The sequence below is a fragment of the Pinus tabuliformis genome, chromosome 9 (genome assembly GCF_031772625.1).
Source record: "Pinus tabuliformis cultivar Carrire ecotype Pingquan chromosome 9, CPIR1, whole genome shotgun sequence".
Lineage (NCBI taxonomy): Eukaryota > Viridiplantae > Streptophyta > Pinopsida > Pinales > Pinaceae > Pinus > Pinus tabuliformis.
This window is the reverse complement of record NC_142307.1, coordinates 1,563,892,168-1,563,918,199: the sequence shown is the minus strand read 5'-3', so window position 1 is coordinate 1,563,918,199 and position 26,032 is coordinate 1,563,892,168. Positions and strand designations below refer to the sequence as shown.

The 26,032-nt window shown below is 38.7% G+C and overlaps 1 protein-coding gene across 1 annotated transcript in view; it reads right to left on the bottom strand.

Annotated features, from left to right (window-relative positions):
• BUBR1 (BUB1-related (BUB1: budding uninhibited by benzymidazol 1)) overlaps nucleotides 1-24,855 on the bottom strand; it is a 77,565-nt gene extending 52,710 nt beyond the window's left edge. The window contains exons 1-2 of the mRNA XM_089439096.1: nucleotides 24,504-24,855; nucleotides 24,337-24,396 (exon numbers count right to left, since the gene is read on the bottom strand). Of these exons, the coding sequence (XP_089295222.1) occupies nucleotides 24,337-24,396; nucleotides 24,504-24,694 (251 nt within the window). The 5' untranslated portion in view covers nucleotides 24,695-24,855. The remainder of the gene's footprint in view (nucleotides 1-24,336; nucleotides 24,397-24,503) is intronic.
• Between the last annotated feature and the right edge of the window lie 1,177 nt (nucleotides 24,856-26,032).

Below are 26,032 nucleotides of genomic sequence, written 5' to 3'. Positions count from 1 at the left end.
ATGGCTCATGATGTTGTATGGTGTGTCTTTCACATCTCCTTAGCATTTCTTTTATAACTTTACATCGAGTTAAATCCCTAACCCCAATCTCCAAAGTGATTGACGACCAAGATTAGATCTCGCCTCACTTAAGAACAACAATTGAGATTAAAATATAATCACTAAAGTGGATACTTTATTTTTCCCAAGTTTTTTCACTCAAAAGCTAACATAATTAATTATGTGTTTTAAATAACAACTTACTAAATACTTGAGCAATTGTCATAAGGAGACTTTGGAAAACTTCTTGCATGCTTAAGCATTTGGGCATGTGCAAAAGTACCTACCCAAGCTATAATTATGAGAACTCCCTCTTAGAGAGCGAGGTAATTTTTCCAACTGGAACTAGCTCTGATCTTGGAACTGCATTTATTGCCATGGTTGCTCCCTCTGAACAGGAAGTTTGCCATGCCACCTAGTTCAAAATCATCCTCAAAAACCTGCTCCATTTGGATTTGTTCCTAGAAGCCTCTTGTTCCCGGACATCCTGTAAGGTCATCTCATACCAAGCAACCTTCATGACAGACTCGAAATAATCTGTTAAGTGTTCCTCCCCACTTCAACCTAACGGATAACTCGCTCTAAACTGCTCAACCTTGGAATGTTCCCACTCCCTATTCTCTGTCACTGTTCTACTTTTTGCCATTGCTCGAATAGGATGACACTTTAGCCTAGACAAGTTATCCTTTCTAACTCCAATAACGTGGCCATCATCTAAGCTAGATCCCATGGTCTGATGAATGCCTCCTCGTACTAGAACGCTACACCAAACAACTTCTTCTCTATCATAGAGACTGAGAACAAACTTACCTGAGTTTCGCCTCCCATAGTGTTGAAGATTATGGTAGCTTCTAAAGGTCTTTTGCATCGGCTTGGTATCTTAGCATGTAGAAGATGATTTATTGCCTCTTTAGGTGCCTGCTTGATGGAGTAAGTGATTTAAGTCTTCTTTCCTAAGTCCAACTTAGGAAAAGTACAATAATTAAAGTAAATTAATTATTGTGGACTATTACATCAAATTTTAACGATAAATAATTAAAGTATTTAAGTGACTTAGAAATTATCTCCTAGATCATCTAGAAGGGAGATTAGGGTTAGAGATTTGGGCTTTGATGAAGATTATAAATGAAATCTTAGGGGAGAGGTGAAGACACAACAAGAGATAGGTAGTTATTGCATTTTTCGAAAAGCAATTTTCGCTCAGAGGGAGAGCAATTTCTTTAGAGCAAGAGGATAAGTTAGACTGTAGTGTAGAGGAAGAGTGCGGGCAAATTTGAGAGCATTTCCAGGAGGCCGAATTGTTGCAAAATGTGGAGTCGAATTGTCGAAGTGAGAAGGAGGTTGAATATTTGGAGTGGCTGATTTGCCAAGGCCAAATTTATTGAGGCGCAGAGGCTGTTCAAGGGTAAGGCACAAGGCCGAGTTGTTGGTGAGAGATGGGACAAAATTCCTAGTGCCAAATTCTTCCAGTGGGGTTGAGCTACAAGTTCCAGTCAGTGCATATTTCCTTCTAATTTCTCTGTTGGTCAAAACCCTAATTTTCCTTAGATTAATTAATGAAGGAGAATTATTGTTGGTGTTTATCTGTTATAATGTATGATTGATCTCTCTCTGATTTTATTTATGCTGCATATAAATTTTTAGAAGTTAAAATACCAATGATTTTATTTTTTCAACACTTCAGAATTTATTTGGATAATAATATAAATTTATGGGAATAAATAATTATTGCGAGAAGATAAATTTGGGCTAGTATTAGTAAATTTAACACATAGCACGTCCTTCACTTTCAACACACCTCCCAACTTAGGTTGTAATATCACAATCCTAGCTTCCTTTACTACATGTATGGTATCAACATCAAACTCCACATGCATCTCTAAGTCCCACATTGTCAGAATGTCAAACAACTCACATGATCCTCTCCTTGTGGCCCCTATGTTAAGTCCTTTGAGCACCCACAAGAAAACTATTGGTTTATAGATCTAAAAAGGTCTTCCTTATGGATATGTCTCAATCCTTTGAAACTCCCATTGAAATTAGTCTGTTGCAAATCCCCGAACAAGTACAACATCCCTCTCTCCCTCTAAGAGTTAGCATCCATTAATCTTATTGGCAGCAATAGCACTTTACTTCGTACAGTTTCCATGACATTGTGCTACTGTTGCCCTAGCTGCACTCTATGTTATACCTTTTGCGTGTAAAACCCTCGTACAACTGCTCCTTACCTTTCTGGCAACATTCGGTTGCTCCTATCGACTATTACCAACTCTGTCAGCCACTACCGGCTTGTGTCAATCTTCGTAGATCTCCTTCCACCGACTTTGCAGCATCTTTGATAACTCCACACACAACCCCTTTTTGGCCCTTTGCTCGCGACATGATCCTATTTGGCAACCCTTAACAAGGCTCTCTACAGTCTTTCTATTGTTCTCGGTTGCTCGTGGTTACACACTCTCAATCTGCAACCACGTGGCTTGTTCCTAATTTCTCGAGGTTACACACGTGATATGCAACCACTGGATTGTCCTTGCTGCCGATGACTTATTTGCACCCTTCCTACACCCATGACGACTCAGCTTGCCCATTGTTTTAGCCATGGTCGGCCCTTCTGGTTGGACACATTTACAACTAGTGGCTAGACTTTTCCACACCATGCATAGTTTCTACTGCCAACAAATCAATCCCACGACTAGCGGCTCCTATAGTTGGTGATTGGGTGCATTTTGACAGCCCACTCACAATTGTCGTCAACTTTTTATTTTTCTTATTTTTTTAAATCTTAACTTTAAACAAAGCCACCATACGATTGATCTTCAACCCATACAGATTTTTCACCTTATTCGTCATACAACGTATAACCTTCAGCCATCTGGTTTTCAACCCTCAAAAAAAAATTGTGTTGCATCATGCGATCGGGGTTGAACCCAGCCCCAACAATGCCTCTACAAACTTGGAACCTTGAGATCAACTTCTTAGAGTTTTCGCTCTTATACCAATTTAATTTCCTGAACCTAGCACCCAACAATTAGTGCTTAAAAAATTTATCAGAAATCTACTGAATAAAAGCACAACTAGGTTGTTAACGCAATTATTTAGCAGAAGCATAATTATATAGACAATTTCAATCACGTGTGCCACATACAAATTCTTCCCACTCAAATCAGTTATTCATTAAATCTTAAACCAAACCTACTTGGACTCTCTTCCTAGGATAATGGCCCAACTGAGAAATTTATTGTTACAACATGCCATAGATCCATCCTTGACCTCCTTCACTAATCTGGATCTCCCATGTTGCAACTTGCACCCCTGCACCTGGCTCAAACTGATAGCTTGTAGTCTTGAATGTAAAAATACACGAGGTATTTTGTAATAATAATTTATTATATATAAAAATGTATAAGTGATGAATGCTACAATGAGGACCCACATATATATACCTAAGTAGGTGTCATTTTGTGAAGACATGCCTTTTCACTTAACTAATGACTTTTTAATATAATCACTACTTGATTACTTAGTATTTTTATTATTTTTATTTATTTATTTTGTTATGAATTATATTCATAACATAGCCCCTTCCTTCAGAGGCTTTGTCCTCAAAGCTTCTTGATGAAAGGACTTGATCTCTTATCTGCCACAAATGTCTTCTTTTCACTTGACCGCTAATACTTTCTTCATTTGACTACGTCATTGGTAGCTCATCTTCTATGATTCGCTGGTAACTCTGATTTGAGTCCAGATTTCGATTCTTTTTGTAACTCTAAATTTTTTTATAACTCTAATAAAAAAAAATTATATATATATAGATATATAATTTTTCCCCTTTTTTTAATTAATTAAACTATATAATCAAATAAATTAAATTAATTATCTTATATAAATTTATTAATTAATCTGTAATTATATAATATAGTCCTATGCTATATTGAACTAATATATATATATATTTATCAACATTGTGAAGTAGGTGTGTGATACGTATATTTATATACCCTCGTTCCAAAGGGTGTGATGTATCACCCGAAGGCATGACGTAACACACAAGAAACCGCAAGAATTTGAATGGGATACTGGAATTGGACGACAGCGTGTAGGTGGATTGGTAGTCGAGTAGGCACAATGGGTTTGCAGTAAGCACGAGCATGTGGAAACCATGTCTTTGCAAAGCGTCTGAATTGTGGCAGTGGTCCTTGACGACGGACAGGGGTTGCAGGTAGCGGGAGTTAATTTTTTTTTTTTTGTAACAGATGGGTCACAGATTGGATGGCGGACTGGCTGGTGAGACACGCGGCTTGGCAGAACAAGGGAGTGATTTGCGAAACCTGTTGAGGCAGGCACAACGGAAATGTTTGGCACATCGATACGTCGGTTCCTGCGAACATTGGATGACGCTTTTCATTTGTCACTGCCAGAATTCTAAGATACAATAAAAGGCCACCTTCATCCATAGGTGGTGGGTTTGCAAGTGAGGGTTTTGGTAAAAACATATCCAACACTGCAGAAACCCTCTGCTCCAAAACTCGCTACACAAGGATCAACATAACTGCATCTGGAGAAATAAAGACAGCCATAATAGTTGCAACTTCCTTTCGGACAATTTCTATGATTTCTTTGTACAACGTTGAAAGGCCATGTGCCACATTATTGGGGCCTAACTGTATGCCCTGATCTCCAAGAACCATCTTTGCATCTGCGTTCATAATATCGACATCAATAAACATCGGGCATGAAGCTACATACCGCTGCATGGCACTTGTCCCTCTATTAAACTAAGACAATATCTTAGCACACTCTGCCATTGTTGACAATTCCCGTCATTGAGAAGCAACATCAAAGCCAGACAAGAATTTGTTCTCTAATTCATTACAATAATCTTGTAAGTTAGCCACAGAAACTTTTAGGCCCCTGCTAGCATTTGAAGTGCCCCTGATAGATGCAGCAGCCATTCCTGCAATCACCAGAACACAAGGAGCTTTCTTGATCGAGATATCTAACTTGCATTTACTGCAGCACTTTGAAACTGTATTTTTCTTCTCTTGTGATCCTATGAATGGCAGGAGATCCTCTAATTTCAGCCACTTTAATTCGTCACCCCCTAACTTCTGCAACCACTTACCACTCAATTGTGGACATCCGAAGACTTGATCATCAGTCAGATTCACATCTAACATTCCTTCATTTTCCACGGGAAAAGAGAATTTCAGTCCACAGCTGGAGCAAGTTAATTTTGTTTCAAAACTTATCGTAAAATCTTCCATAAGCGGCCTAATTTCTGAACCTTCCTGCACCTTTGATCTCTCATTTTCTTCATCTAACCCATTAACAATTTTCAATATAGTTACACCAGCATGGTTCTTCTCTTGACCAGGATATAACTTATTTTGAAGCTCAGAGGGTGCCTCAGAGGGATTGTGCTCTAGTAATTGAAATATCATGGAACATCTCTGAGAAAGAAGCTTACAAATTTGGTAAGTGATAAAATTCGAATCTGAGATTTGATCCCAGGGCTTCACATATCTCTCCCTTATGTTATTCATGGCTAACAAACATTGCAGAGCTACGTTTATGAAACATGTCCTACTGACATTTTTAATTCCCCTCGGGATGAACAACATTTTCTCTATGACTGGACTTACATTTGAATCTCTAGCTTGTCTCTCTTCTTCAATGATATATAGTTTTTGTTTCCTACTAGTTTCGCCCACATCTTCTTCAATATTTTGCTTCCTTTTCCTAGTGTTTTCTTCTAAATTTTCAACGCTTTGTTTCTCTTCTTCTCGATCCCTTTCCGTTGTTTTTTCTTCTAAATCTCCAGCGCTTTGTTTGACCTTCGCCACAGTTGCAACATCTTCGACCTTACCTCCTAAAATTTCGGCTTGAGAATCTTCTGCAACATTCTCATCTTCAACATTATAATCATCTTGATCTATATCAGCTTCATCGAAATCATTATCTTGATTTAGATCATCATCATTCACATCAAGATCAGCTTTATTTGAATCCTCATCTTGATCTTTATAAGCTTCATCGGAATCATCATCTAGATCATTTTCCTTTCGAACTTCTTTAACTTCTGCAAATGATTTTTCTAAACGCTGAAATGCTTCTTGAATTTTACTAAACTGTTCAACGCGTTTAGGATGTGAACGTAATGGCACATTGTGCGGCGAACAACGTTCAAAAACTCGCATGATTATATTGTGTGCCATGGCTCTGATACCACTAAAGCATAAAAACTGATAGCTTGTAGGCTTGAATGTAAAAATACACGAGGTATTTTGTAATAATAATTTATTATATATAAAAATGTATAAGTGATGAATGTTACAATGAGGACCCGCATATATATACCTAAGCAGGTGTCCTTTTGTGACCGGGCATGTTTTTTAGACATGCCTTTTGACTTAACTAATGACTTCTTAACATAATCACTACTTGATTACTTAGTATTTATATTATTTATATTTATTTATTTTGTAACACAGACCTAGCACACCTGAGTATCACACTCCTCACTTGAGAAAATCTCTCTCTCAATGGCTTGTGTCATTGTATGTAATGTTCCAAATAGAAATTTACAGTGATAACAAAGACATGCAATAATTTCAACACAAAAATTTACTCAGTAAACACACATAAACAGAAATTCTGCCTGGAACACCAAATTGGCCAATTTTTATTAAATATAATTGTTGGAGTACAATAGAAGATGGAAGGAGTGCACCTAGGCTTGCACAAGGCAAGCTACAAGCCTCAAGTGATCAGTACAAAAGTGCCCAACTGCTGTAGAAGTGTTGCTCTCCAGAAAATTGCGTTGGCCCTATGTTTCTGCACTGCTGGTTGTGTTGAGACCCTGATTTGACTCCTCAAATCTACCCAGAAAATTCTGCAAAATTCTCTAGTTTTGATGCTCCAAAATTGACCCCAAATTCTCAGCACTTCTCCACTACTAGTGAATTTCTGTCTACAGGAAATTCCATCTTCACAGCCCTCCAAAATAGTGGAAAGTCCCCCCTTGGCTCACTTCTAACTCCCGCACAACAGCCCAGCTCCAAATACCTCTAACCAAGACCACTCACAACAACTCCCTCTCAATTACTATGCAGGCCTAGGTAGTAACTGCATAGGCTCACTAAGTTAAATTTGTGCTGGTGAGATGGGAACACTTCTGCTCTGCAATTCTCTCCTCTCCTCCAACAATTTCTTCAAGTAGTGTCTAGCGAATGGTGTGGCTTCTAATTCCCGACACCAACTCCCAAAAGGACAGTGCAGCTTTGATTCTGCATTCCCAGTTTAGCTCAGAAAATGTGTGGCACCTACGTTATGCCTCTCCCTGCCTCCACAAGACAATGGTGAAACTTCCCTAGGGTGGCACTCGTAGTCCACCGAAGAGAAGGGTGAGTTTCCTCCTTGGGAAATTGTGGTGCTCAACAGCACTTGTGACTCAGCTGAACAGCTAGAGCAACAACAAAGTTTGTCAAATGATCAAAAAGCCCCTAAAAAGAGAGCCTCACCTCCAATTTATAGCTAGCCATCCCTCATGCTCCTTGTGGGCTCCACACATCAAATTCCCTCTCTCACCTAGTTCGAATTCCTCCAAGGGGTGCGTATTCCCTTGGAGTGGCCCCCACTCTCCACTTCCCATCGAATTTCTTGGCTTTTCTAATGTTTGGGGGTGGCACCTTTATAAATTTTCCTTTTTCACCCACTTTTCCTAAGTTTATATGCTAAATATTTATTAACTGCCAAAAATTGCAAAATTGAGAATTCCCTTAGCAATTTTATTAATTGGGGACATGACATTGTATGGGGTTTACCTCTTCCTAGCCTTGCTTTTATAACATTACATTGAGCTAAATCCCTAACCCTAATCTCCAAAGTGATTCCTGATCGAGATTAGATCTCGCCTCACTTGCAATCAACAATAGATATTAAAACCAATGTGGAAAAAGTCGAAGTCGAGATTAAATCGGGAAGGGTCCAGAAGTTGAAAAAGTCGTTAAAGTCGGGAGTTTTTTGAAAAAGTCAGCCAAAAAAAAAATACAAAAATATTCATTTTTTAAAAAATCCCGACTTTTTCAATAAAATCCCGATTTTTTCAAAAAATAAAAATAAAAAATCGTTAAAGAAACTACCTCATTCACAATTTTTTGGAAAAAGTCCCGATTTAATCCCGACTTTTTCGATTTAATCTCGACTTTTTCAACTGGGAAAAAATCGGCAAAAAATCGGCCGATTTAATCGGCCAGCCAAAAAAATTGCATTTTGGGGATTTATTCCCGACTTTTTCCACACTGATAAAACATAATAACTAAAGTAAATATTTTACTTTTCCTACGTCTATTTAGTTGAATAGCCAATATAATTAATTATGTGTTTTTCCTAAGTTAACTTAGGCTAAGTTATAATAGCAATTAACTCAATACCTGAGCAAGTGTTATAAGGATACTTTGGGCAACTTCTTGCACACTTGGACACTTCGGCCCGTGCAAAAATATCTTCTTGAGCTACAATCATCAACGAAGAAAACTCTACTATATATCATCTCATCTCTTATGTTTGAACAAAATAATCAACAGATATCCAACACACCAAAGACGACACGCTGAGGAAGAGTTGTTGTGATGATAATGGGGAACCTTCCTAAGTTCCCCTATGCTTGCAATTGGCTAAGCAACTTTATAAGTAAATTTGAGAAGTAACATGGTACAATAATTGCATGCAATCCATGGGTATCTTAGAAACACTTTCATCATTTTTCTAGTTGGTTCTAGTATTTATCAATTGAGAAAACCACCAAAAATCTATCGCCCTTTTTTAATGGAATTTCAAACTTCCCATTTAGTGTTGGTCATTCCTCAAATTAATTTTAAAGTCATTACACAACTGCATACACCATAAACTAAAAAGGGTTGTTTATCACTCACTTGAAAAGAGACTTTATCTCATAGTCAACATGTCCAAGCAGTAATGGGTTTTGTCGGGATCTAGGTTGGGCATAAAATTATTCAAGAGAGAGTTTGATATATCAATTTGCACCTACTTTCAATGCCAAAACCCAAACCATAAGATCCATGACTATCCAATTATGGCTAATCCTAACCCACATCATGTCCTAACTAATTAAGCTCCTCAGGCTCAAGCCTATCAACTATTCAAGCCATCAATGACTTTAATGATGCATGGGTTTGAATTTTTATAAAATTTCCAAAGGTAGTAAAACCACCACAACCCAAAAGTATGAAACAAGCAAGTCAACAACCTCTACACCATTGGCTCCCAATTAGCCCAAGGCTTCAACCATTTGGGATGAGGTGATGCACCACTCTCAAAACACCTCACTTCAAGGTGGTAACAATAATTCATGCTCCCCACCCTCTATATGGAACTCCCAGGAGTCCTCAAACCCCAAGGAGACCTAGTGAAAATGCAAAATTCATATACTTGAGTAATCATATCCTAATGTGCCCATTGACCTCAAACTCATACAAGGTCCTATCTAGACTAGGCAATGATGTTGGCGATAATATTCATATGGATAAAACATTGAGCCCAAATTTTCCCTTTCTCAACAAAGCTACCATCATGTATACCAAAAGCCACGCGGACCCATGTAGAAAGGTTATGGTTTGTAAAATTAGGACCATGTTTTAGAATCTAAAAATATTGTGCTTGCAAGAAGTGAAAAATTATATGTTTATGTCCAAAAATTATTTGATTTATATTTTGCCCAGCGTCATGATGTTTTATCTTCATTCATGAAGGGTGTAAGGGTGGGGAGGTGACCCTAGTGTCTCCTTAGCTTGCTCCTTCTGTCACAAATAAGGGAATAGATAGACCCTAAGGCTAGTATGGATTATGTTGAATATGGATTTATGCATGTTGGGCCTTACCAATATATATGTGTTTAATCATAATGACAAGATATCCCTTTTATGGCAATGATTGGTGGTCGACAAAACCTTTGAAGCCAGCTAGCTTGTTTCTCAGAACTTCAATATCGAGGATGCTTAGGAAGAGAAAGAAGACACATTGTTTATATTAGCTTTTTGGGGTTACTACAAAAGTGTTTACATTGTGCTTGGGACTATTTCATGCAATGTGGCGAGCACAGTGTGATGCCTACCCTTCATAGTATCTTAGTCAACATACAAATTGGAGATAGCTTACTCATGGAGTTAACTTGATGCATATATATAGCAGAAATTTCTCACTATAACACAATTAATGCAACTTCCCAAATTTCACCTCTTTACTAGAGGTTTCATAAATCTTGTCCTTGTGAATTTACAACATTATGATTGAACTAAAATATAATAAAATAGTAGTGGCCATCAAGCACTATTTCACTTCTAAACAACCCTAATCCACTAGGTAATTCAAGAGGAACAATACCAAAACTTATGCCACAAGTTTCAGCCCTCTAAGGTAATCTATATCATGCATAAACCAAATATGAAAATCACTTTATGACACCAACAATTGTAGCAGGAAATTATGTCCTATTTGTTCCCTTCAATATCAATACTAAACCCTTGACAGTTCAATTACAAATTTGTGACATGGGCAAAGTGCCCTTCAACACATAAGGGTGCCCCCCAATATGAAGTCCCAATTAAACCTCACATTGTTTGGGATAGGAGACCTCACACTGTTTGGAATAGGAGACCCACCAAGATTCTAGCCCTGCAACCATTACTAACAATGAGTGGAGTTAGTGTTGGAAATGCACTATGCAGTGAATAGTTTGAAATTACTATAAATGCAAAAAGTAAACTCTCCTATCTTATCCCAGCTAGAAGCAAAACTAATTAAACAAAAGGAAAACTAATTACAAATTCTTGCTTGTACTTCCAAAAGAGGCAGCTATTAGGGAAAAGCAAAAACACATAAACAAGAATGATAAATTCAAGCAAAGCAATATGAAACAACAAAACATCTGTAATCATCTATCTACCATTTCATAATGATAAATAGCAAAAACGTAAAAAAAAAGTAGAGCCATAAAAATTCAATGAAGAACGGTTAACGCATGAACACCATAACCTCACAATGGTGTAAATAAAAGTACTTACGCTGAAAATAATAAACAAGGCATCCATCATACAACACCATTTGCTCCTCCCTAAAAATGGCTATGAGGAATTCTTGATCCGTAAATTGTCATGGATATCCCACGAGACAGTTCATCACAACAGATATGATAAAATTATAATTACAAATCCAAAATCTACACTATGAGGGTTTATTTCTATTTCGATTTTTGGATCTGTAAATTATTGTTTTTGCATCTGAATGCAAATCATAGTTATGTAGAAAACAGAGCAACGAAATAAAAACTCACAAACCACAATTGGCACAAGATATAACCTCAGAAACCCTTTTGAGAGAAAACCCGGCTAGAAGGTTAGGGCAGTCTGCTCTCTTTCTCTAAATAGAAAAGGGTTGCAAGTACAAAGAAGTAAGTCATGTAGCCTGTGCACTACTACAATGCACAAATCCTCTTTGTGTGCTCTCCCCCTATCCCTCTCAGCTACTTTACTCCTCTGAGGAGCAAAATGCCCTCGAAAAGAATGGAACCCCTTTGCCACCTAGTGGCCCATTTATAACACAACCCAATAGCCTACTAGTGGTTAGGTTTGACTCCTTCAACTCTTAACTAGAGTTGCAACATTGACTCTTTTAGAGTCCTCTTCATCATGATCACGTGGCCAGCCCATTTTCGATAAGTAATTGGCGCTGATGTGGCATCCTCTCGAATTATGGTGGTCAAAACAAGAAGGTCAACTTCCGAATGGCATAAATTTTGCATATGAATTGTGATTGAGCCAATTCTTGCGTCATTGGAAAGGTTTGTGTGTAGAATAGGGAAAAAAATGTGTCGCGCTAAAGCAGCAAAACTTTTACAGCAAAAAATATCGTTTAATGCCTCAAATTATTGCCAGAAGTTTTCAAACCCTTATTTTCCAAACTAAGACCCACAAGTAAAAATGGTCATGTGAGCTAATTCCTCCACTTTTTTCACTCTAAAAGCATTGAGACAGATAACAAACAATATTATGCTAAGTTACCGGAAACGGCTAGATAATTTGCCTGAAACCTCGTTCCATGTTTCCAAAACAGAAACGAGTACGATCCATGCACGATTCGTCTTGAAATGTCGGCAAAACGTATTTGAGTTGTATCAACATTTCGAAAACCTTGGATACAGTTTTGGAAACTGTTATGAATGATGTAAATATTTTTGGATATGGATCCACCCAAAAAAATGCAAAATGTCAAGAACAGAGCGCCATTTTTTTCATTGGAGAAATCGAGAAATGTTTGCTTTGAGGGCCCCAACCCCCTTTAACCTACATAACCCTAAATTACATGTGATTCATGCCCTTTTTTGTTGGAGACAGTAGACCCTGACAACTGCACATGGAGACTTGGAGTTGGAGGCAACGTTGTTGGAGAAGGCCACATGTGACTTGTCGTTGTTGGAGTTAAATTTTGTATGTTCTATGCTTAAGAGCAATTTACTTCAATTTTTCTTAAAACGCAGATAGAACATAAACATAAACAGTAGAAGACAAGCCGAGACAAGAGGACACAAGATGTGGCTCTAGCCAGGGACAAACCCTAATGTGGGGAAACCCTTGATCAAATCTTCTTTAGTCTTCAATAGTTCAACAAAGAGAAAGAGATAGAGTACAATGATTTGAAGTCAATACTTGACTTGTCAAAATAGGAGATCTGACATCAAAAATCTTCACCATGAAAGTGTCACAATGAAGTTGCAATTCTGGCACCAAGGACTGCAGTTCTGAATACTAGTGAGGGCATACTTATCAGTCCTCATTCTTTAACTGATTTCTAGAGCTATGGTTCTCCAAGGTGATTACACCACCACGCTACTCCTTGCTAGCTTACTAATCCTCAACACAGTACTTCTAGCCCTTAACAATGGCTCTACCCACCTCTCATTATAGTGGCATCATACAGCCCTTAGAACAGGCCTGAGGCAGCCTTTCTGGAGGATTGTTCCATCCTCTATGAGCCCTCAAACAACTCCCTCTATCCTCTGCCTTCTAGCAAGATACACAGCCTTCTCTCAGCCCTTCAGTCTTCCTAGAATAGCTTTATAACAGCCCCATTTCACCCATGCTGCACACCTCTTCTTGTTGTGACCCTAGGCTTCAAATTTTGGTTTTTCTCCCTCTAAGAACATCACTCAAAATAGCCTCTCTTTCACACGTTGTACCTACAACAAAACATGTTGCTTCTAGGGCTTCTCTCTTGCTGTCTTATGGCTCCTTCTTGCAGCGGCTAGGGTCTCCCTTTGACTGCGGCTAGGGCCTTTCTGTCTGCGTCTTTAGGCCTTCCTTGACTACGGCTTGGGCTTTCCTTGACTGCAGGTTAGTGCTCCTCTTAACAGCGAGTTGGAGTCTTCTTCTTGACAGCAGATTGGATCCTCCTTTGACTGCGCATAGAAGCCTCCCTTTCACTGCGGCTAGCTGCGGATAGGAGCCTCTTTGAACAGCGGATTAGGGCTTGTTCTTCACTACTGATTAGCCCTCCTTTTGCCGCGGATTAGGCCTCCAGTTAGGGAACTAAGGCACCTTCAAGACTACGGTTATGGCTTCTTTATGACAGCGATTAGGGCATGGCTAGATCTCCTTCCTTTAGGACTACAGCTAGGGCTTCTCCCTTTGTCTCCTCTTCACCTACGGCTAGGGCTTCTTCATGAGGACTGCGGCTAGGGCTTCTCCCTCTTGAGCTCTCTTGCCACCAAAACCAAACACTCCCTCCTAACTAGGGAGGTATTCATGATCCATACAAGGTACTTGGACATTCTCAATCTAAAGAATTCTCATAAGAAGAGTCGGATTGGTAACCCATCTATATAGCATCATATCATCCAGCATTGTCACATAGCAAGGCCTTGACTAACAGCTCTATCTCTCCACAAGATCAGAGCACAATGTTGGCAAGACCAATGATTTATAGACACCTTCATCATTGTCTCTCCAGTAGCATACCCCACCTGGGTGTTCACAGGGTATGTCCTTCCAGGACTATTCTTACTTTGGATTCCTTGTCCTCAAATAAAATTGATCCTCTACAACTACTCTTATCTTGGATGCCCTACCACATCCTCAAAGAGTATCAGATGCCAAATGTTTACCCAATCCTCCATTCTTTTCTTCCCAAGTGAAGACAAGAATGATGTTTCCATCTCTCCCCCTCAACTAGGGAGGATCTACCCATTTCAATGAAGGAATGTACCGAAGCTCCCTCTTAACCGGGGACTTGTCCAAGCTCCCTCTTAGCTAGGGACTTGCTTCCAAGTTTCTTCTTAATTAGAAATGTGTTTCCAGGCTCCCTCTTAATTAGGGACCCGTTTCCAACAACAAGTCTTTCTTCATTGATGGAGATCATAGGACCTTCAGCTCCTTGTAGTGCTCCTTCATTTGATGTCATGAATTTCATTTTTAACATTATGGAGCCTTCATCTTTGGGACTTCTTCGTAGGGCATCGACCATCCATCACTTTCCTTCTCAAATCAGGGTAGTCATGTCTTTCTTCCTTTTATCAGAGAGTGATCCATTAGACCATATCTGGCTTTTCCTCATACAACTACCTTTTCCACATCATGTATCCTTCAAGATCTTCCATCCCACCACATGAGTACCAATTGTAGATGACATCCACGCCTTTCTTTTGGTAGCCTTGTATTAGCCCATCGAGATATTGTTCAAAAATAAAAAATGAACATCAAATCAAAAATTACCTTTTGTGATGGCCCTTCATCATGACATCTACTTGCTGCAACATCAACATCCTGCATTCATATTGACACATCTCCAAGATATTCATTTGTCAAGGGTCTTCTTTCTTTTCAGACTTTTCCAAGGTCTTCATATCTTTCCCATGGAGATATCATAGTCAATTCTTCTAGTCTTAGGATGCTGATTGCCTTCTCCATAGTTGCATTTTTCACAATCTCTTCCTCTCTCTTTGCTCACATATTACTTCCCAGGAACTCCCAATCATAATTCCTTCATTTAGTCAACCACCTCATATTCCATATGAGGACATATTATGTTGATTTCATCTAGTTAATATGTGACCCATGCCTTTATGCATCCTTTTTAATGAAAGAGATCCTTTTCCCTTGATCATGCTCATGCATTCTTATTATCTGCAACTATATAATGACATGAGTTGGCCTATTGAACATATGCATACATAAGTCTCTTTTTTTCTTGGTCATCTAGACTTCCTTCAGCAACTTCCTATCCTTGATTGAGTGTACTTTAATCATCTTTGTCCTGCTGCATTCCTTTGTCATCACACCATCATTCTTCTAAACAATGAATCTCGTCCCAAGTGGAATTCTTAGCGAGGCATCTTTCAAGAGATGAACCTTCTAATGAAGATTCCAGCAGAGGATCTCGATTGTCCTCATCTTACAGATGCTCCTTCCCAATGATGTATGATGAGTTGTATACTAGATGACTTACTTCTACCCATGAGTGTTACTTATGCTTCTGATGAGGTTACCAAGAGCTACTTCCTTCTAATAATGACTATCATAGAATCCTACTTTAGCGATCTTGCAAGCTTCTTATGATGATGTCTTGGGCTCTTACTTCAATCGTATGCTCCTATGATGTCATCTCCTAAAATGATGCATCCTATCATGCTTCTAATGATTCTTACCATGATAGCCATTTTTTTACAAGAACAAGGTGGAGAAGACTTATCTCAATCATAGTAGAGATCTTTTACTTCTTCCTTCTTGGATTTCTTCTTTTTAGCTTCTTCCACTTCTTCAGTGATATGGGCTTCTTCCCTTCCTCTTTTGTTGTTGTCCTTCTTGAGCTTAGGACAATCTCTCTTGTAGTGCCCATATTCTTGACATCCATAGCATTGAACCTTCGCCATATTCTTCTTCCTTTTCTGAGGACCAAATTTTCCCAAACTTTCCTATTCTCTTCACCATGCAACATATGCTTGAGTTTGCTCAATTGATCCTACATCACTTTTTGCCCTCAACTTGGTTTCTTCAAGTTTTCCTAGTGACCATAGATCATTGAATGGAGTAACTTCCTTCTTCCCATAAATGTTTGATGTAAAATTACCCCATTCCTGCGGTAGTGCATTGAGTACTATAGTAGTCATTTCCTTATCAAACATTGTCTCTCCCAACTCTTGTAGTTGGTCCCTTATTTCAAGCACCCTCGTAAAGTATGAGGTTATTCCTTCTTCTTTTGATATTTTCATCTTGTAGAGTTCTTGTCTTAACGAGATCACTTCTCCTGCAATGCTTACAAGAAAAATTCTACAAGTTTGTCATATATTTCTTTTGATGTTTCCAATTTTCATACATAGGGGAATGAGGGGATCCTTAATCCTTGATGATGAAGACAACGCCTTTGATCTTGATTTCCTTGGATGAGTAGACTTCTAGATGCTTTGGAGATGATAGGATCTTCTTGAGGATTTGATGCCTTTGATAATCTTCTAGAACTTTCGTCCTTTAATGAGCTGCCCTTGACTTGTCACCTTAGCTGCGATACCATGTTGAGAAATCTAGGGCAGCAAGATGTAGGAGATTTCTCTTCCAATGATAACTGCTTGTGAAGACTTTTTACCTTTCTTGATTATATTGTTCTTTAGCTTAATTATTATTGATTTCTTTTCATCAAACAGTTACCAAAACATAATGAACAAGGAGACAAAGGACACCAGATGTAGACTATTAGCCAGGGCCAAAACCTCTCCAATATTAAGAGGAAAACCCAATAAATTCTTCTTCTTATAGAATCTTCAATTGATAAATTCCAAGACTAAGACCCTTGACCCAAGAACCTCTCCAAGACCAAGTCATAAGGCTTCCTTGAACAGCTCTTCTTTTGCAAGTCAACACAGGTCAAACTAACTTCTGCAACTTTGTTTTCGGCTTCAATGGAATTTTGGCCTCTTGTTACAAGCCTGCAAATTTTCAGCCTCTACAAAAACCCTAGTTTCAGCTCATGTGAGAGATAGAAAAATATTTATTCCTTGATTCCTCTTTGCATGGATAGTGGCTCCTTTTCCAATTTGGCTTGAAAGGTGTCTTGACTTCCTCCTTGTTGAGCCCTCTTAGATAATTGTAATGACTCCACTTCTGCAGCAACAAATAATACCCAATTTTCCTCGCACGTGTGAGAGATTTTCACCCTAAAACAAACCTAAACAATTCAGTTCTTCCTTCTTCTTCCTTCGCTAGGATAGGAGGCTTCTTCTTGTCCCTTGATCGAATTTTCTTGTGCTTGAATGAGTGCCCTTCAAATGAGGTCGATGGCTCTATATATAGGCTTCTTGACACATCTTTTTAGGCCGACTTGTTGCTTCATGAGGCCGACTTGATGCTTGCACATTTGACATGGTCTTGGAGGGTCTTTTGACCCTAATTTGACTCAAATAATTTTTCTTACAATATGTAACATGCCCAAATGGGTCATTCATACATGACAATGACTCAATGAATTTATAACAAACCTAGAAGCACTCAATGGATGCTTTGACCTATAAAAATAAATTCTCTAGGGCATGAAACCCATGCCTCAATACTCACAATAATAAATTTATTTTTCTCTTTCCATTAAATACATAAAATCATGATTACATTTGTCATTATGAAGACCAAACCTAGTTACATATTTCAACATGAAGATGTCATGTGCCAAATCATCTTCCACTTGTCCTTTGACTTAACTCTTGCTCTAAGATAATTTCCATGTCATTTTCTCACATGGAGTTACTTAATTCTCTCCATTTATTTAATTTCTGAGTTAATTTACTCCCACATTTTCCACTAAACTTAGGAAAAGTGGGTTTTGAGGGTCTAGAACTTATTTTTTACCCCTCAAAGTGTGTCATAGTAGAAATTTGAGGGTGAGAGGTCTAATTTTGAGCACACATACCCCATACAACTTCTCTAGGCATCACTTATTACATTTTACATTCAAAATTTATTCAAATTTCTGCCCTGCAGGAAATTTAAAAAATTAAAATACTAACACCTAGACCTATTCAAATTCCACGAAATTTTACAAGTGATCTACTACAATAATATACAATGACTCTAGACACTAAGACTCACCCAAGGCCTCGTCATCAAGCCGCACTCCAACTTTGGGGTTATGCTTGGAGGAAAAATCTCAATTAATTATTAAGTCCTCGAAAGTACCTAATAATTAACCGAGTAAAAAAACCTCCCAAAATAAACTCACTTGAAAACAATGTCCCAAGTTATCTAGGCCTGTTACATGACTCAACTCATCACACTAGCATCACTTTACATCATCCCCAAAGGGCTTGTGGAATCTGAATACAACATGAGAAGAAGAAATAGAGTTAAAAAACTTTGATGATACAGTGAACTATGATGGTCCATGAAGCGTCTGGCACATTCTCGAGCATGGAGTCTTTTAAAAAAATTTAGGTACTCTTCAGTGGTCAATGGGTATAATATCTGCAATACATCTTTTATTATGGTAAGAAGTTTTTATACTCAATTTGTGGCATTTTCAAGCTTATTTCCTTGACATGAAGTATTTCCCATTATTGGTCTACAATATAAGTTTGTTGTTATATCGCTAATCAAGCCAAAATTTCATTATCATATTAACTCCTACCTCCTCCATATACCTCATATAGGCACTAGTCTATTATTTCTTTGGTTGAGTTGTTGTGTGTAAGGATACCGCCCATGGTATTTTGTGGGAGTTGGCCTAAAGCGAGAGGAATACGTTGATGTGACATCGGGCATACTCCTAATAGTGCTTACCGCATAGTAGTCTTGGTTGAATGTTGCCAACCTAGCTAGTTTAAGCGGTAAGAGGTACCTAATGTCGATATTTGCAACACAATCAATTGCGAGATAGAGAGGTATCGAGATGGTACTAGACTATTTGGGTTTGATGATGTTGTTCGTTAAAGGACCACTTTGATATGGGTAAGTGATTAAAATTTAAAACTTTAGGTTTTTTAAATTCAGTTATGTGTTTTATTTGAAAGCTTAATTATGTTTTCTTTATTTTCTATTTTCCACTGTAATGAAATATATTTTAGTTCTATTTCTTTCTTATCTGTTGTAGATATTTGGCGATAAAACTATGGTGGAAGGGCACCAAATTTACATAAATTTGCCATAAAAATATCAGTCAAACCTGTGGCACTTCAGGATGTGAACACAATTGGTGTATTCGAAAAAATACATTCAAAGAAACACAATAGGTAAGAACTTAGAACTTCGACAAACCAATTACGACGAACCAATTACATTTATTGCAATTTACGAACCTCTAATATACTATGACCCTCAAGACTCGTTAAATTTTTTATGACCCTCTTACATGTTGGAGTTCTGATGTCTCGACTCTCAATGGCTTGGTGTATGTCCATTACCATCTCCGACTATAGATGAGGCAAATGGAGAGAACATCAGATGTGGATGCCATTTCCTTAGACAATATTGAATTATTTTCTAACTAGAAGGTGGAGTCTGAGGTGCCTATCATGGAGGAGGCACCCGCATGGTTAGAGGAGAAACAACAGTAGGAGAGGCAAGAGGTGCAAAAGGAGCAAGAGGATGATGTGCCAAGCATCAACACCACTTTCAACACGGATTGATGAACATAGTTCTACCCCCACCAATCACAGTTAGACATTGGGTGCAAGGCTAGGGCCTTCTACTATTAGCAGCAAGCCTAGCAAACAGCCCATGACCTTTTCCCGTAAAAGGGGGAGAGGGCATTGATATCAAATAGCTAGCTGCTAGTTTGTTTCTTTTGCCATTGTATATCTACCTCATTATGATGAGATACATTTATATATGTGATCTCATTTTGTATGCACTTTTGAGTCCTTGATTGGACAACTATCAGGGTTCGAGATTCAGTATCAACTTTGATGTATCATTATTTATTTAGCATCCACTACATATATATTAATGTTTTCTACATATTTATGTGCCAACATGTTTATTTGATATAGTTGTTGCTTTATATGCTTAAAATTTCGAAAAAAATGATTATATTTTGTATTTTTTAATATTTGCCACAATTTGTCGATTTTTACACCAATGTTTCCGAGAAGATCTTTTCTAGACCCTTGTGATTTTTTTTGCCAATCTTGATGTTATCAACACTGCTTTTAAGTAACCCAAAAAGGAAATTTATAAAATTTATCTCTAGATTGTCTAGCTATATGTGCTTCTAATACAATCTAGAGTGACTTGAGTGAACATTCCAATTACAGTGCTGCAAAGTGATGTGATATTCTAACTCTACCAAAATTTTGTCTATGGGCCTTAGTGCACCCACATCTTTGAGCTTGGGTAACTAACATTGTTAAATCATCTTTACAGTAATTGTGTGTAGGCATGTGAAATTGCTAATTGATGCAAACATATCCATTTCAAGCATTGTGCCTACTTTCTAACAATTGTCTAGTGTTGCATAATAGAGTCGATTCTCCTTTTCTGTCATCTGAGGTTTGAGAAAACACTACTCCAACAAAGGCCATGGCTATAATATCCCTTCTAGTATCTACTACAAGTGTGATTTTTGTAGCTACCTTGAGTGTTCACGCTCCCACTTTTGGGTTTGTTTTATGATCCCCCCCCCTTGCCTTGTCAAAAACAAACACATTCAACCTAACAACTTTATCTAATTTGGAAGGCATGAATTCACCCAATCCAAGTTCTCCAAGTGAGAAATGGCCTCCTACAAGAGCGATTATTGGAGTGCTAATTGAAGTCTTTGAAGGGCCAATGTCCTTCAAGTCTATGCCTTGTGCTTCCTTTTTTTTTCTTCTTTTCTCTCTCTTCTTTCCTAAGCCTTTCTTCTTCTTCTTCTTGTTTCTTCTTTCCTGCTTCTTCCTATTAAAGCCTTAGTGCTTCAAACTTCTATTTCTTTTTCTCCTACTCTTGTGCCTACTAAAGCCTCGATGCTTTAGTCTCATTCTCTAATCTTCCTTTTTCTATTGCTACCTTGGTTGCAAATTCCTTTTCTAACCTTTCTCTTTCTAGGTGTTCCTTCTCTAATTTGTCTCTTTTAGGCTTAGAACCACTCGCCACTTTGAAAAGAACTTCATCATCTAATATAGCTCTATTATAGAGCTCTTCTTCTTGCCATACCTAATTCTAGTATGGCCACCTATATTTGCAAGCCCTACAATGTTGACTGACAACATCTAACAAGTTGTGCCAATGCAATCTCTCCTCGCCAAAATGGAAGGTTTCCAAGGTATCTACTTATGTTGTCACTTCCTTAATGTTTTTGAAGTTGTATGACGCCACATACAAGGGTAGTGAGGGTCAAGGGGCTTTCTTGTCTTGAATCATAGATGCTCCAACTCCATGGGCGAGTGTATGATAGGCACTTTCTTCCTTTTTCTGAAAGGTTGGTCAGAGCAAGTACAAAGCTAAGAGGAGGAGATAATAGAGTCATATTCAACATGACATGGAAACCATAAGAGGAGCACTAATTGTTAAATTTCCATGAAACTTTGCAACTACTTAGATGAATATCTGAAAACTGAAATCTAGTTAACTTTCTCCAAGATACAAAGTCTCTTAACAATTCATAAGCAGCAGGATATAGACACAGAGATAAAAACACGCACATAAATTGACACACTTATTTTTCCCAGGAAACCCATGAGGGAAAACTTGCTTGTTTGATGTGGTATTTTATTGATTGTCTTGGAGCAGTTGACTCTATTACAAAGCAATATGTCTCTCTTTGAGAAAGTATTTTACTTCTCTCTCAAATCTCAACTGATACAATTAATCTTGGTTGGCCTTGATCTTACTTGATATCAGATCTCTAGCACACAATTGTTCCTCTGCCTCCTTGACTTGCTCTACAAAACCTACTCTCTTTTGCTTGATTTTTGCGCACTAGAGGCTCCTTAATCCTTGCACACTAGGTCCCTATTTCCTAACGCACATGAGCCCCTATTCTCTAGCGCAGATCAGCTCCTATTTTATAGGGAAAATCCCTATTTTTGTGCACACTTGGTAGCCCTATTTCTTAGGAACCAACTCCTCTTCTCTACGCACAACAAACTCCTAAATCCTAGCGCACTTGTTCCTCCTATTTCTTAGGACACAATTCATGTGCTCTCCACAATCAAGGCTCTCTCACAAACTCGTGAGCTTTGTCTTGTCACACTGACATTTGTGCGCAAAACAATAATAATTCTTTGTGCCTTCGTCCTCCTCTTTATAGCCCCAATTCAAACATGTAAGAAGACCCACTTCAAATTTAGAACTCGAGTTCTCACTGACGAGTTAACTAAGAGTATTACTCTTTCTCTCTCCAATCAACATGTTGATTGGAGTTCTTAACTCGTTCTTCTCCAACTCTACGCATGCTAACTTGATTATTATTCCAATAAACTGGAAATAACTCATCCTAACTGAAGTCTAACTCATGAGGACAATTCGAGGTCTGCACTGGCTAACGCACAAGCCAAAAGACCGTGCTCACTATATTTTCAACACTAATGGCATATCATGCCAATGCAAGAGAGATGATGATGAAATATTTGCTTAACAAGTTCAAAGGCTTGATGAAGAGATATAGTTCAATGTGGAATGATGGCAAGAACACCTAGGATCTCATGATCAAAAATTCAAGTGTTTGGAGAAAGGGACTCTCATGATAAGAAGTGGAGTAATCATTATTCATGACTGTAGAACTCTATAGGATCATAAGGACTCATAAGGAAGAACTTAGAAGTTAGAAGTAATAATGCATTGTTTCCTCTCTCTTTATTGCATGCCATCATGAAATTTCTACCCTACTAAGGGTGGCAAGCTAATATGACTATCCAAATGAAGCCTAATTCCTTTGTGTTCAAGTTGAAGATTCTCCAAAGTCTTTGGGAGATAACCAACAATCCAAAGGATAACACCTATTGCCCAACACAACCTAATAGGATGAAGATTAATGACACCAATTACAATTCTTGGGGGAGGGATATTCGAGTTCCAAGAAAGGGCAACCTACTCAGGCTTGTAACAAGCAAACTAGAGCAAGAAAACAAGAGAATAATGTTGAGTCTTGCAACCCTCCTTCAAACCAAAGGAGAAGAAGGGGCTATAACTATCCCAAGTTTGCAGCCAACTATGTAATGACATTTAAGGCTACACAACCTACGCATGTAAGAAACTAGGTTGAGGTGCAGCAACACCTAGGAGCTGCTGTGAGAGTAGAAGTGAGGGCGGAAAGACAGACCGGGCCATCTGTTTATTCAACTAAATCAAGGAGAAAGGTTTCCAAAGCCACTATCGACTATTAATGGGCCATTAAAGATGCCATGGTTAACTTTGTGGGGAGAGCACTAGTAATATGGAGGACGTGAGCAAAAGAATCTCAATGTTGGGTATGATTTTCCATGACAAAATTGAAGAAGACAAAAGAACTGGGAGATATATTCACAAGGACGTACAAAATCCATTCTTCTATCCAAGAGATGCATGGCCATGGCAACCTCACTACTTGCCCCAAGGAAACAGAGAAAGGAACCAATCCTCCTCTAGCTTAGTCAAAGATGATGACAAAAGCTTAACTCAATCCAAGATATCAGTGCTGAAATAAGAGTGATCGCAGAACACGTCCTTCTGAATTATGGCATCCACGAGCTCACAGTCATGGGGAAAGATTAGAGGCACCCAGTCAGTTCATTGAGCGGTCCCCAGGGAAGTCTGCCCCCTCTGATTAACTCATCCAGGATGGTTTTAAACAATCTGTTATTTTCATGGTTATCTCACAATAGCGGTGTATTGATTTGATAGGAGATATTACAAAACTGTTATGTACTCTATATTTTTTGGACATATCAGATTATGCTATGGTAGAAATAGTACAAAAATTCTGAATCCGTAGAGGCTTATCATATGGCATATTAATCATAAGGAAAGTCAAGGTCCTGGGTCCATGTAATGCCGAGGATTATTGGACGGCTGCTGGGAAAGCAAAAATCAGGTTGCAGACTCACACCCTTTTGTATATGTGAAAGGTCTTCAATCTTCCATAAAATAATTTAAAAACAAAAAAACAAAACAAAACAAGAGAACCTTCTATCTATCTCAAATCAGAAATACCATTCTAAAGCCAAGAGATTCTGGGATTCTAATGATAAATATTCAATACAGGCATTTCCTACAAATATTAAAACAGAGAAACAGGATAGGAAATTTCTACAAAATGAAAACTAATTATTAATAATAAGGAAATACATACTCGATCCATGGCTTCAGAGGATCGTCGCCACAGTATTCGTCAATAGCCTGGATCAGCTTCCTGATAGGAAAAAAGTAAAACCCTAAATTAGTAAAAGCAAAGCCTAGATCAAGTCTAAGGCCAGGTAAAACTTCTAAAAGGAATACAGGGGATGGCGGATTTCGAACCTGCGCTCGTCGCGGAAAGAATTTTTGAAGGAGCTGCGTTGCTGAGCTTTGAGGGCCTGGTTGAGCAGTTTGACCTTTCGGCCTTCCTTAAGAGGCTTAACGTTCTCTTTGTATACCTCCCATTCGTGTCCACCGTCCTGCTTCGACAGGGAATTTTCTGCCTCTCTGTTTAGAACTTCGAATTCGTCCATAGCTCAAATTTCCTCCTGCGTGACTTTCAATTCGGATCTGCGATACGATGAAGGACTTTCTGTGCTGCTCCTCGCTGCTCCTCCTCCTCCTGTTCGCCTCTTGGTCTGCGCGAGCTCTGTACCTAAGCGTGGGAACTGATATTCAAAATTTGAACTACATGGATCCAGAATATAAATTATTATTTTTTACCTTTTTCAATACAAAACTTCTTTAAATATCAACCGACAGATTTAATTTTAAATGAATTATTATTTTTGGTTTAATGATACAAGTGTTTTTTAAGTGTTTGAGCTTCATTTAACAATTCTCCATTATGTTTGTGTATTTGGTTGCCTTTTTGTTGTTTTTTTCACTTGATACCTAAATATGGTTAGTTGTCTTAATTAGTATTAATCGATTTACACGGTATTGTATTTTATGTGAAATGTGAAGAAATATTTAAGATTTTCTCACATGATTTTTTTGAAAAATAAAAAATAAAAATATGTTAAGTAATTTTGGATCATAGTCTCCCGGATGCGGGTGCTTGCGGTGAATATTAAAATGACGGGACAGGGTTTGGGCGAGGCAGATCGCCACCTGCCTGACCAGTACAAGAAGTTTAAAAGGGATACGGCATCTGGCGCATGGCATGAGCGCAAAGATTGGTATATGGGATTTCATTACAAACGGTTCGGCTCGCACATCAGGTTCAGAGTTATGGACACCACCTCCACACGCACCAGCCTGCATCAGAAGGCGAGATCCATCAATGCGGAAGTAATGGGAGGAGCCTCCCGAGGCGTGACAAAGAATGATAAGGTCAGGGGAGGTCCTGGGGAGGCGGCAACTTCACTGATTTATCTGCTCTTCTCGCTCGCCTCCGGTCTCGCTTCGAATTCCAGGTCGCCTGAGGGGAAACGGGTTCCTCTGTCGCTTGGCTCGGCCCTCTCGGCGAAGCAAAATATGCACCTCTCAGTGTTTCTTTTCGGCGTTCTATGATGTTGTTTTCATTTCCATTGCCCAGTAACTCATCTCTTTTTCTGGTTGTTGGTTTCGGATACAAGCAGGGATTTCTCTGAACCATGTTTAGCTCACCTCATCTGGACCTCGGCTGTTGTTATTTTCAAGATGCCTCGTCTGCGACCAAGGATGGGCTGCCGTAGAGGACAGCCGAGGCGCGCACCAACTGAATCGTCATCCAGTGAATTGTCAGGGGGGCGTCGCCCTTTAACCCGAAGCAGAAGAGGGAGATCCCGCGCCACCAGCTCTCGCCCCGGGCCTGTCCCAACCTCTGGTTCCACCATCTTTACCTTTGATAGCGCACTGAACAGACCCAGGATCACTGCCTATTTCAC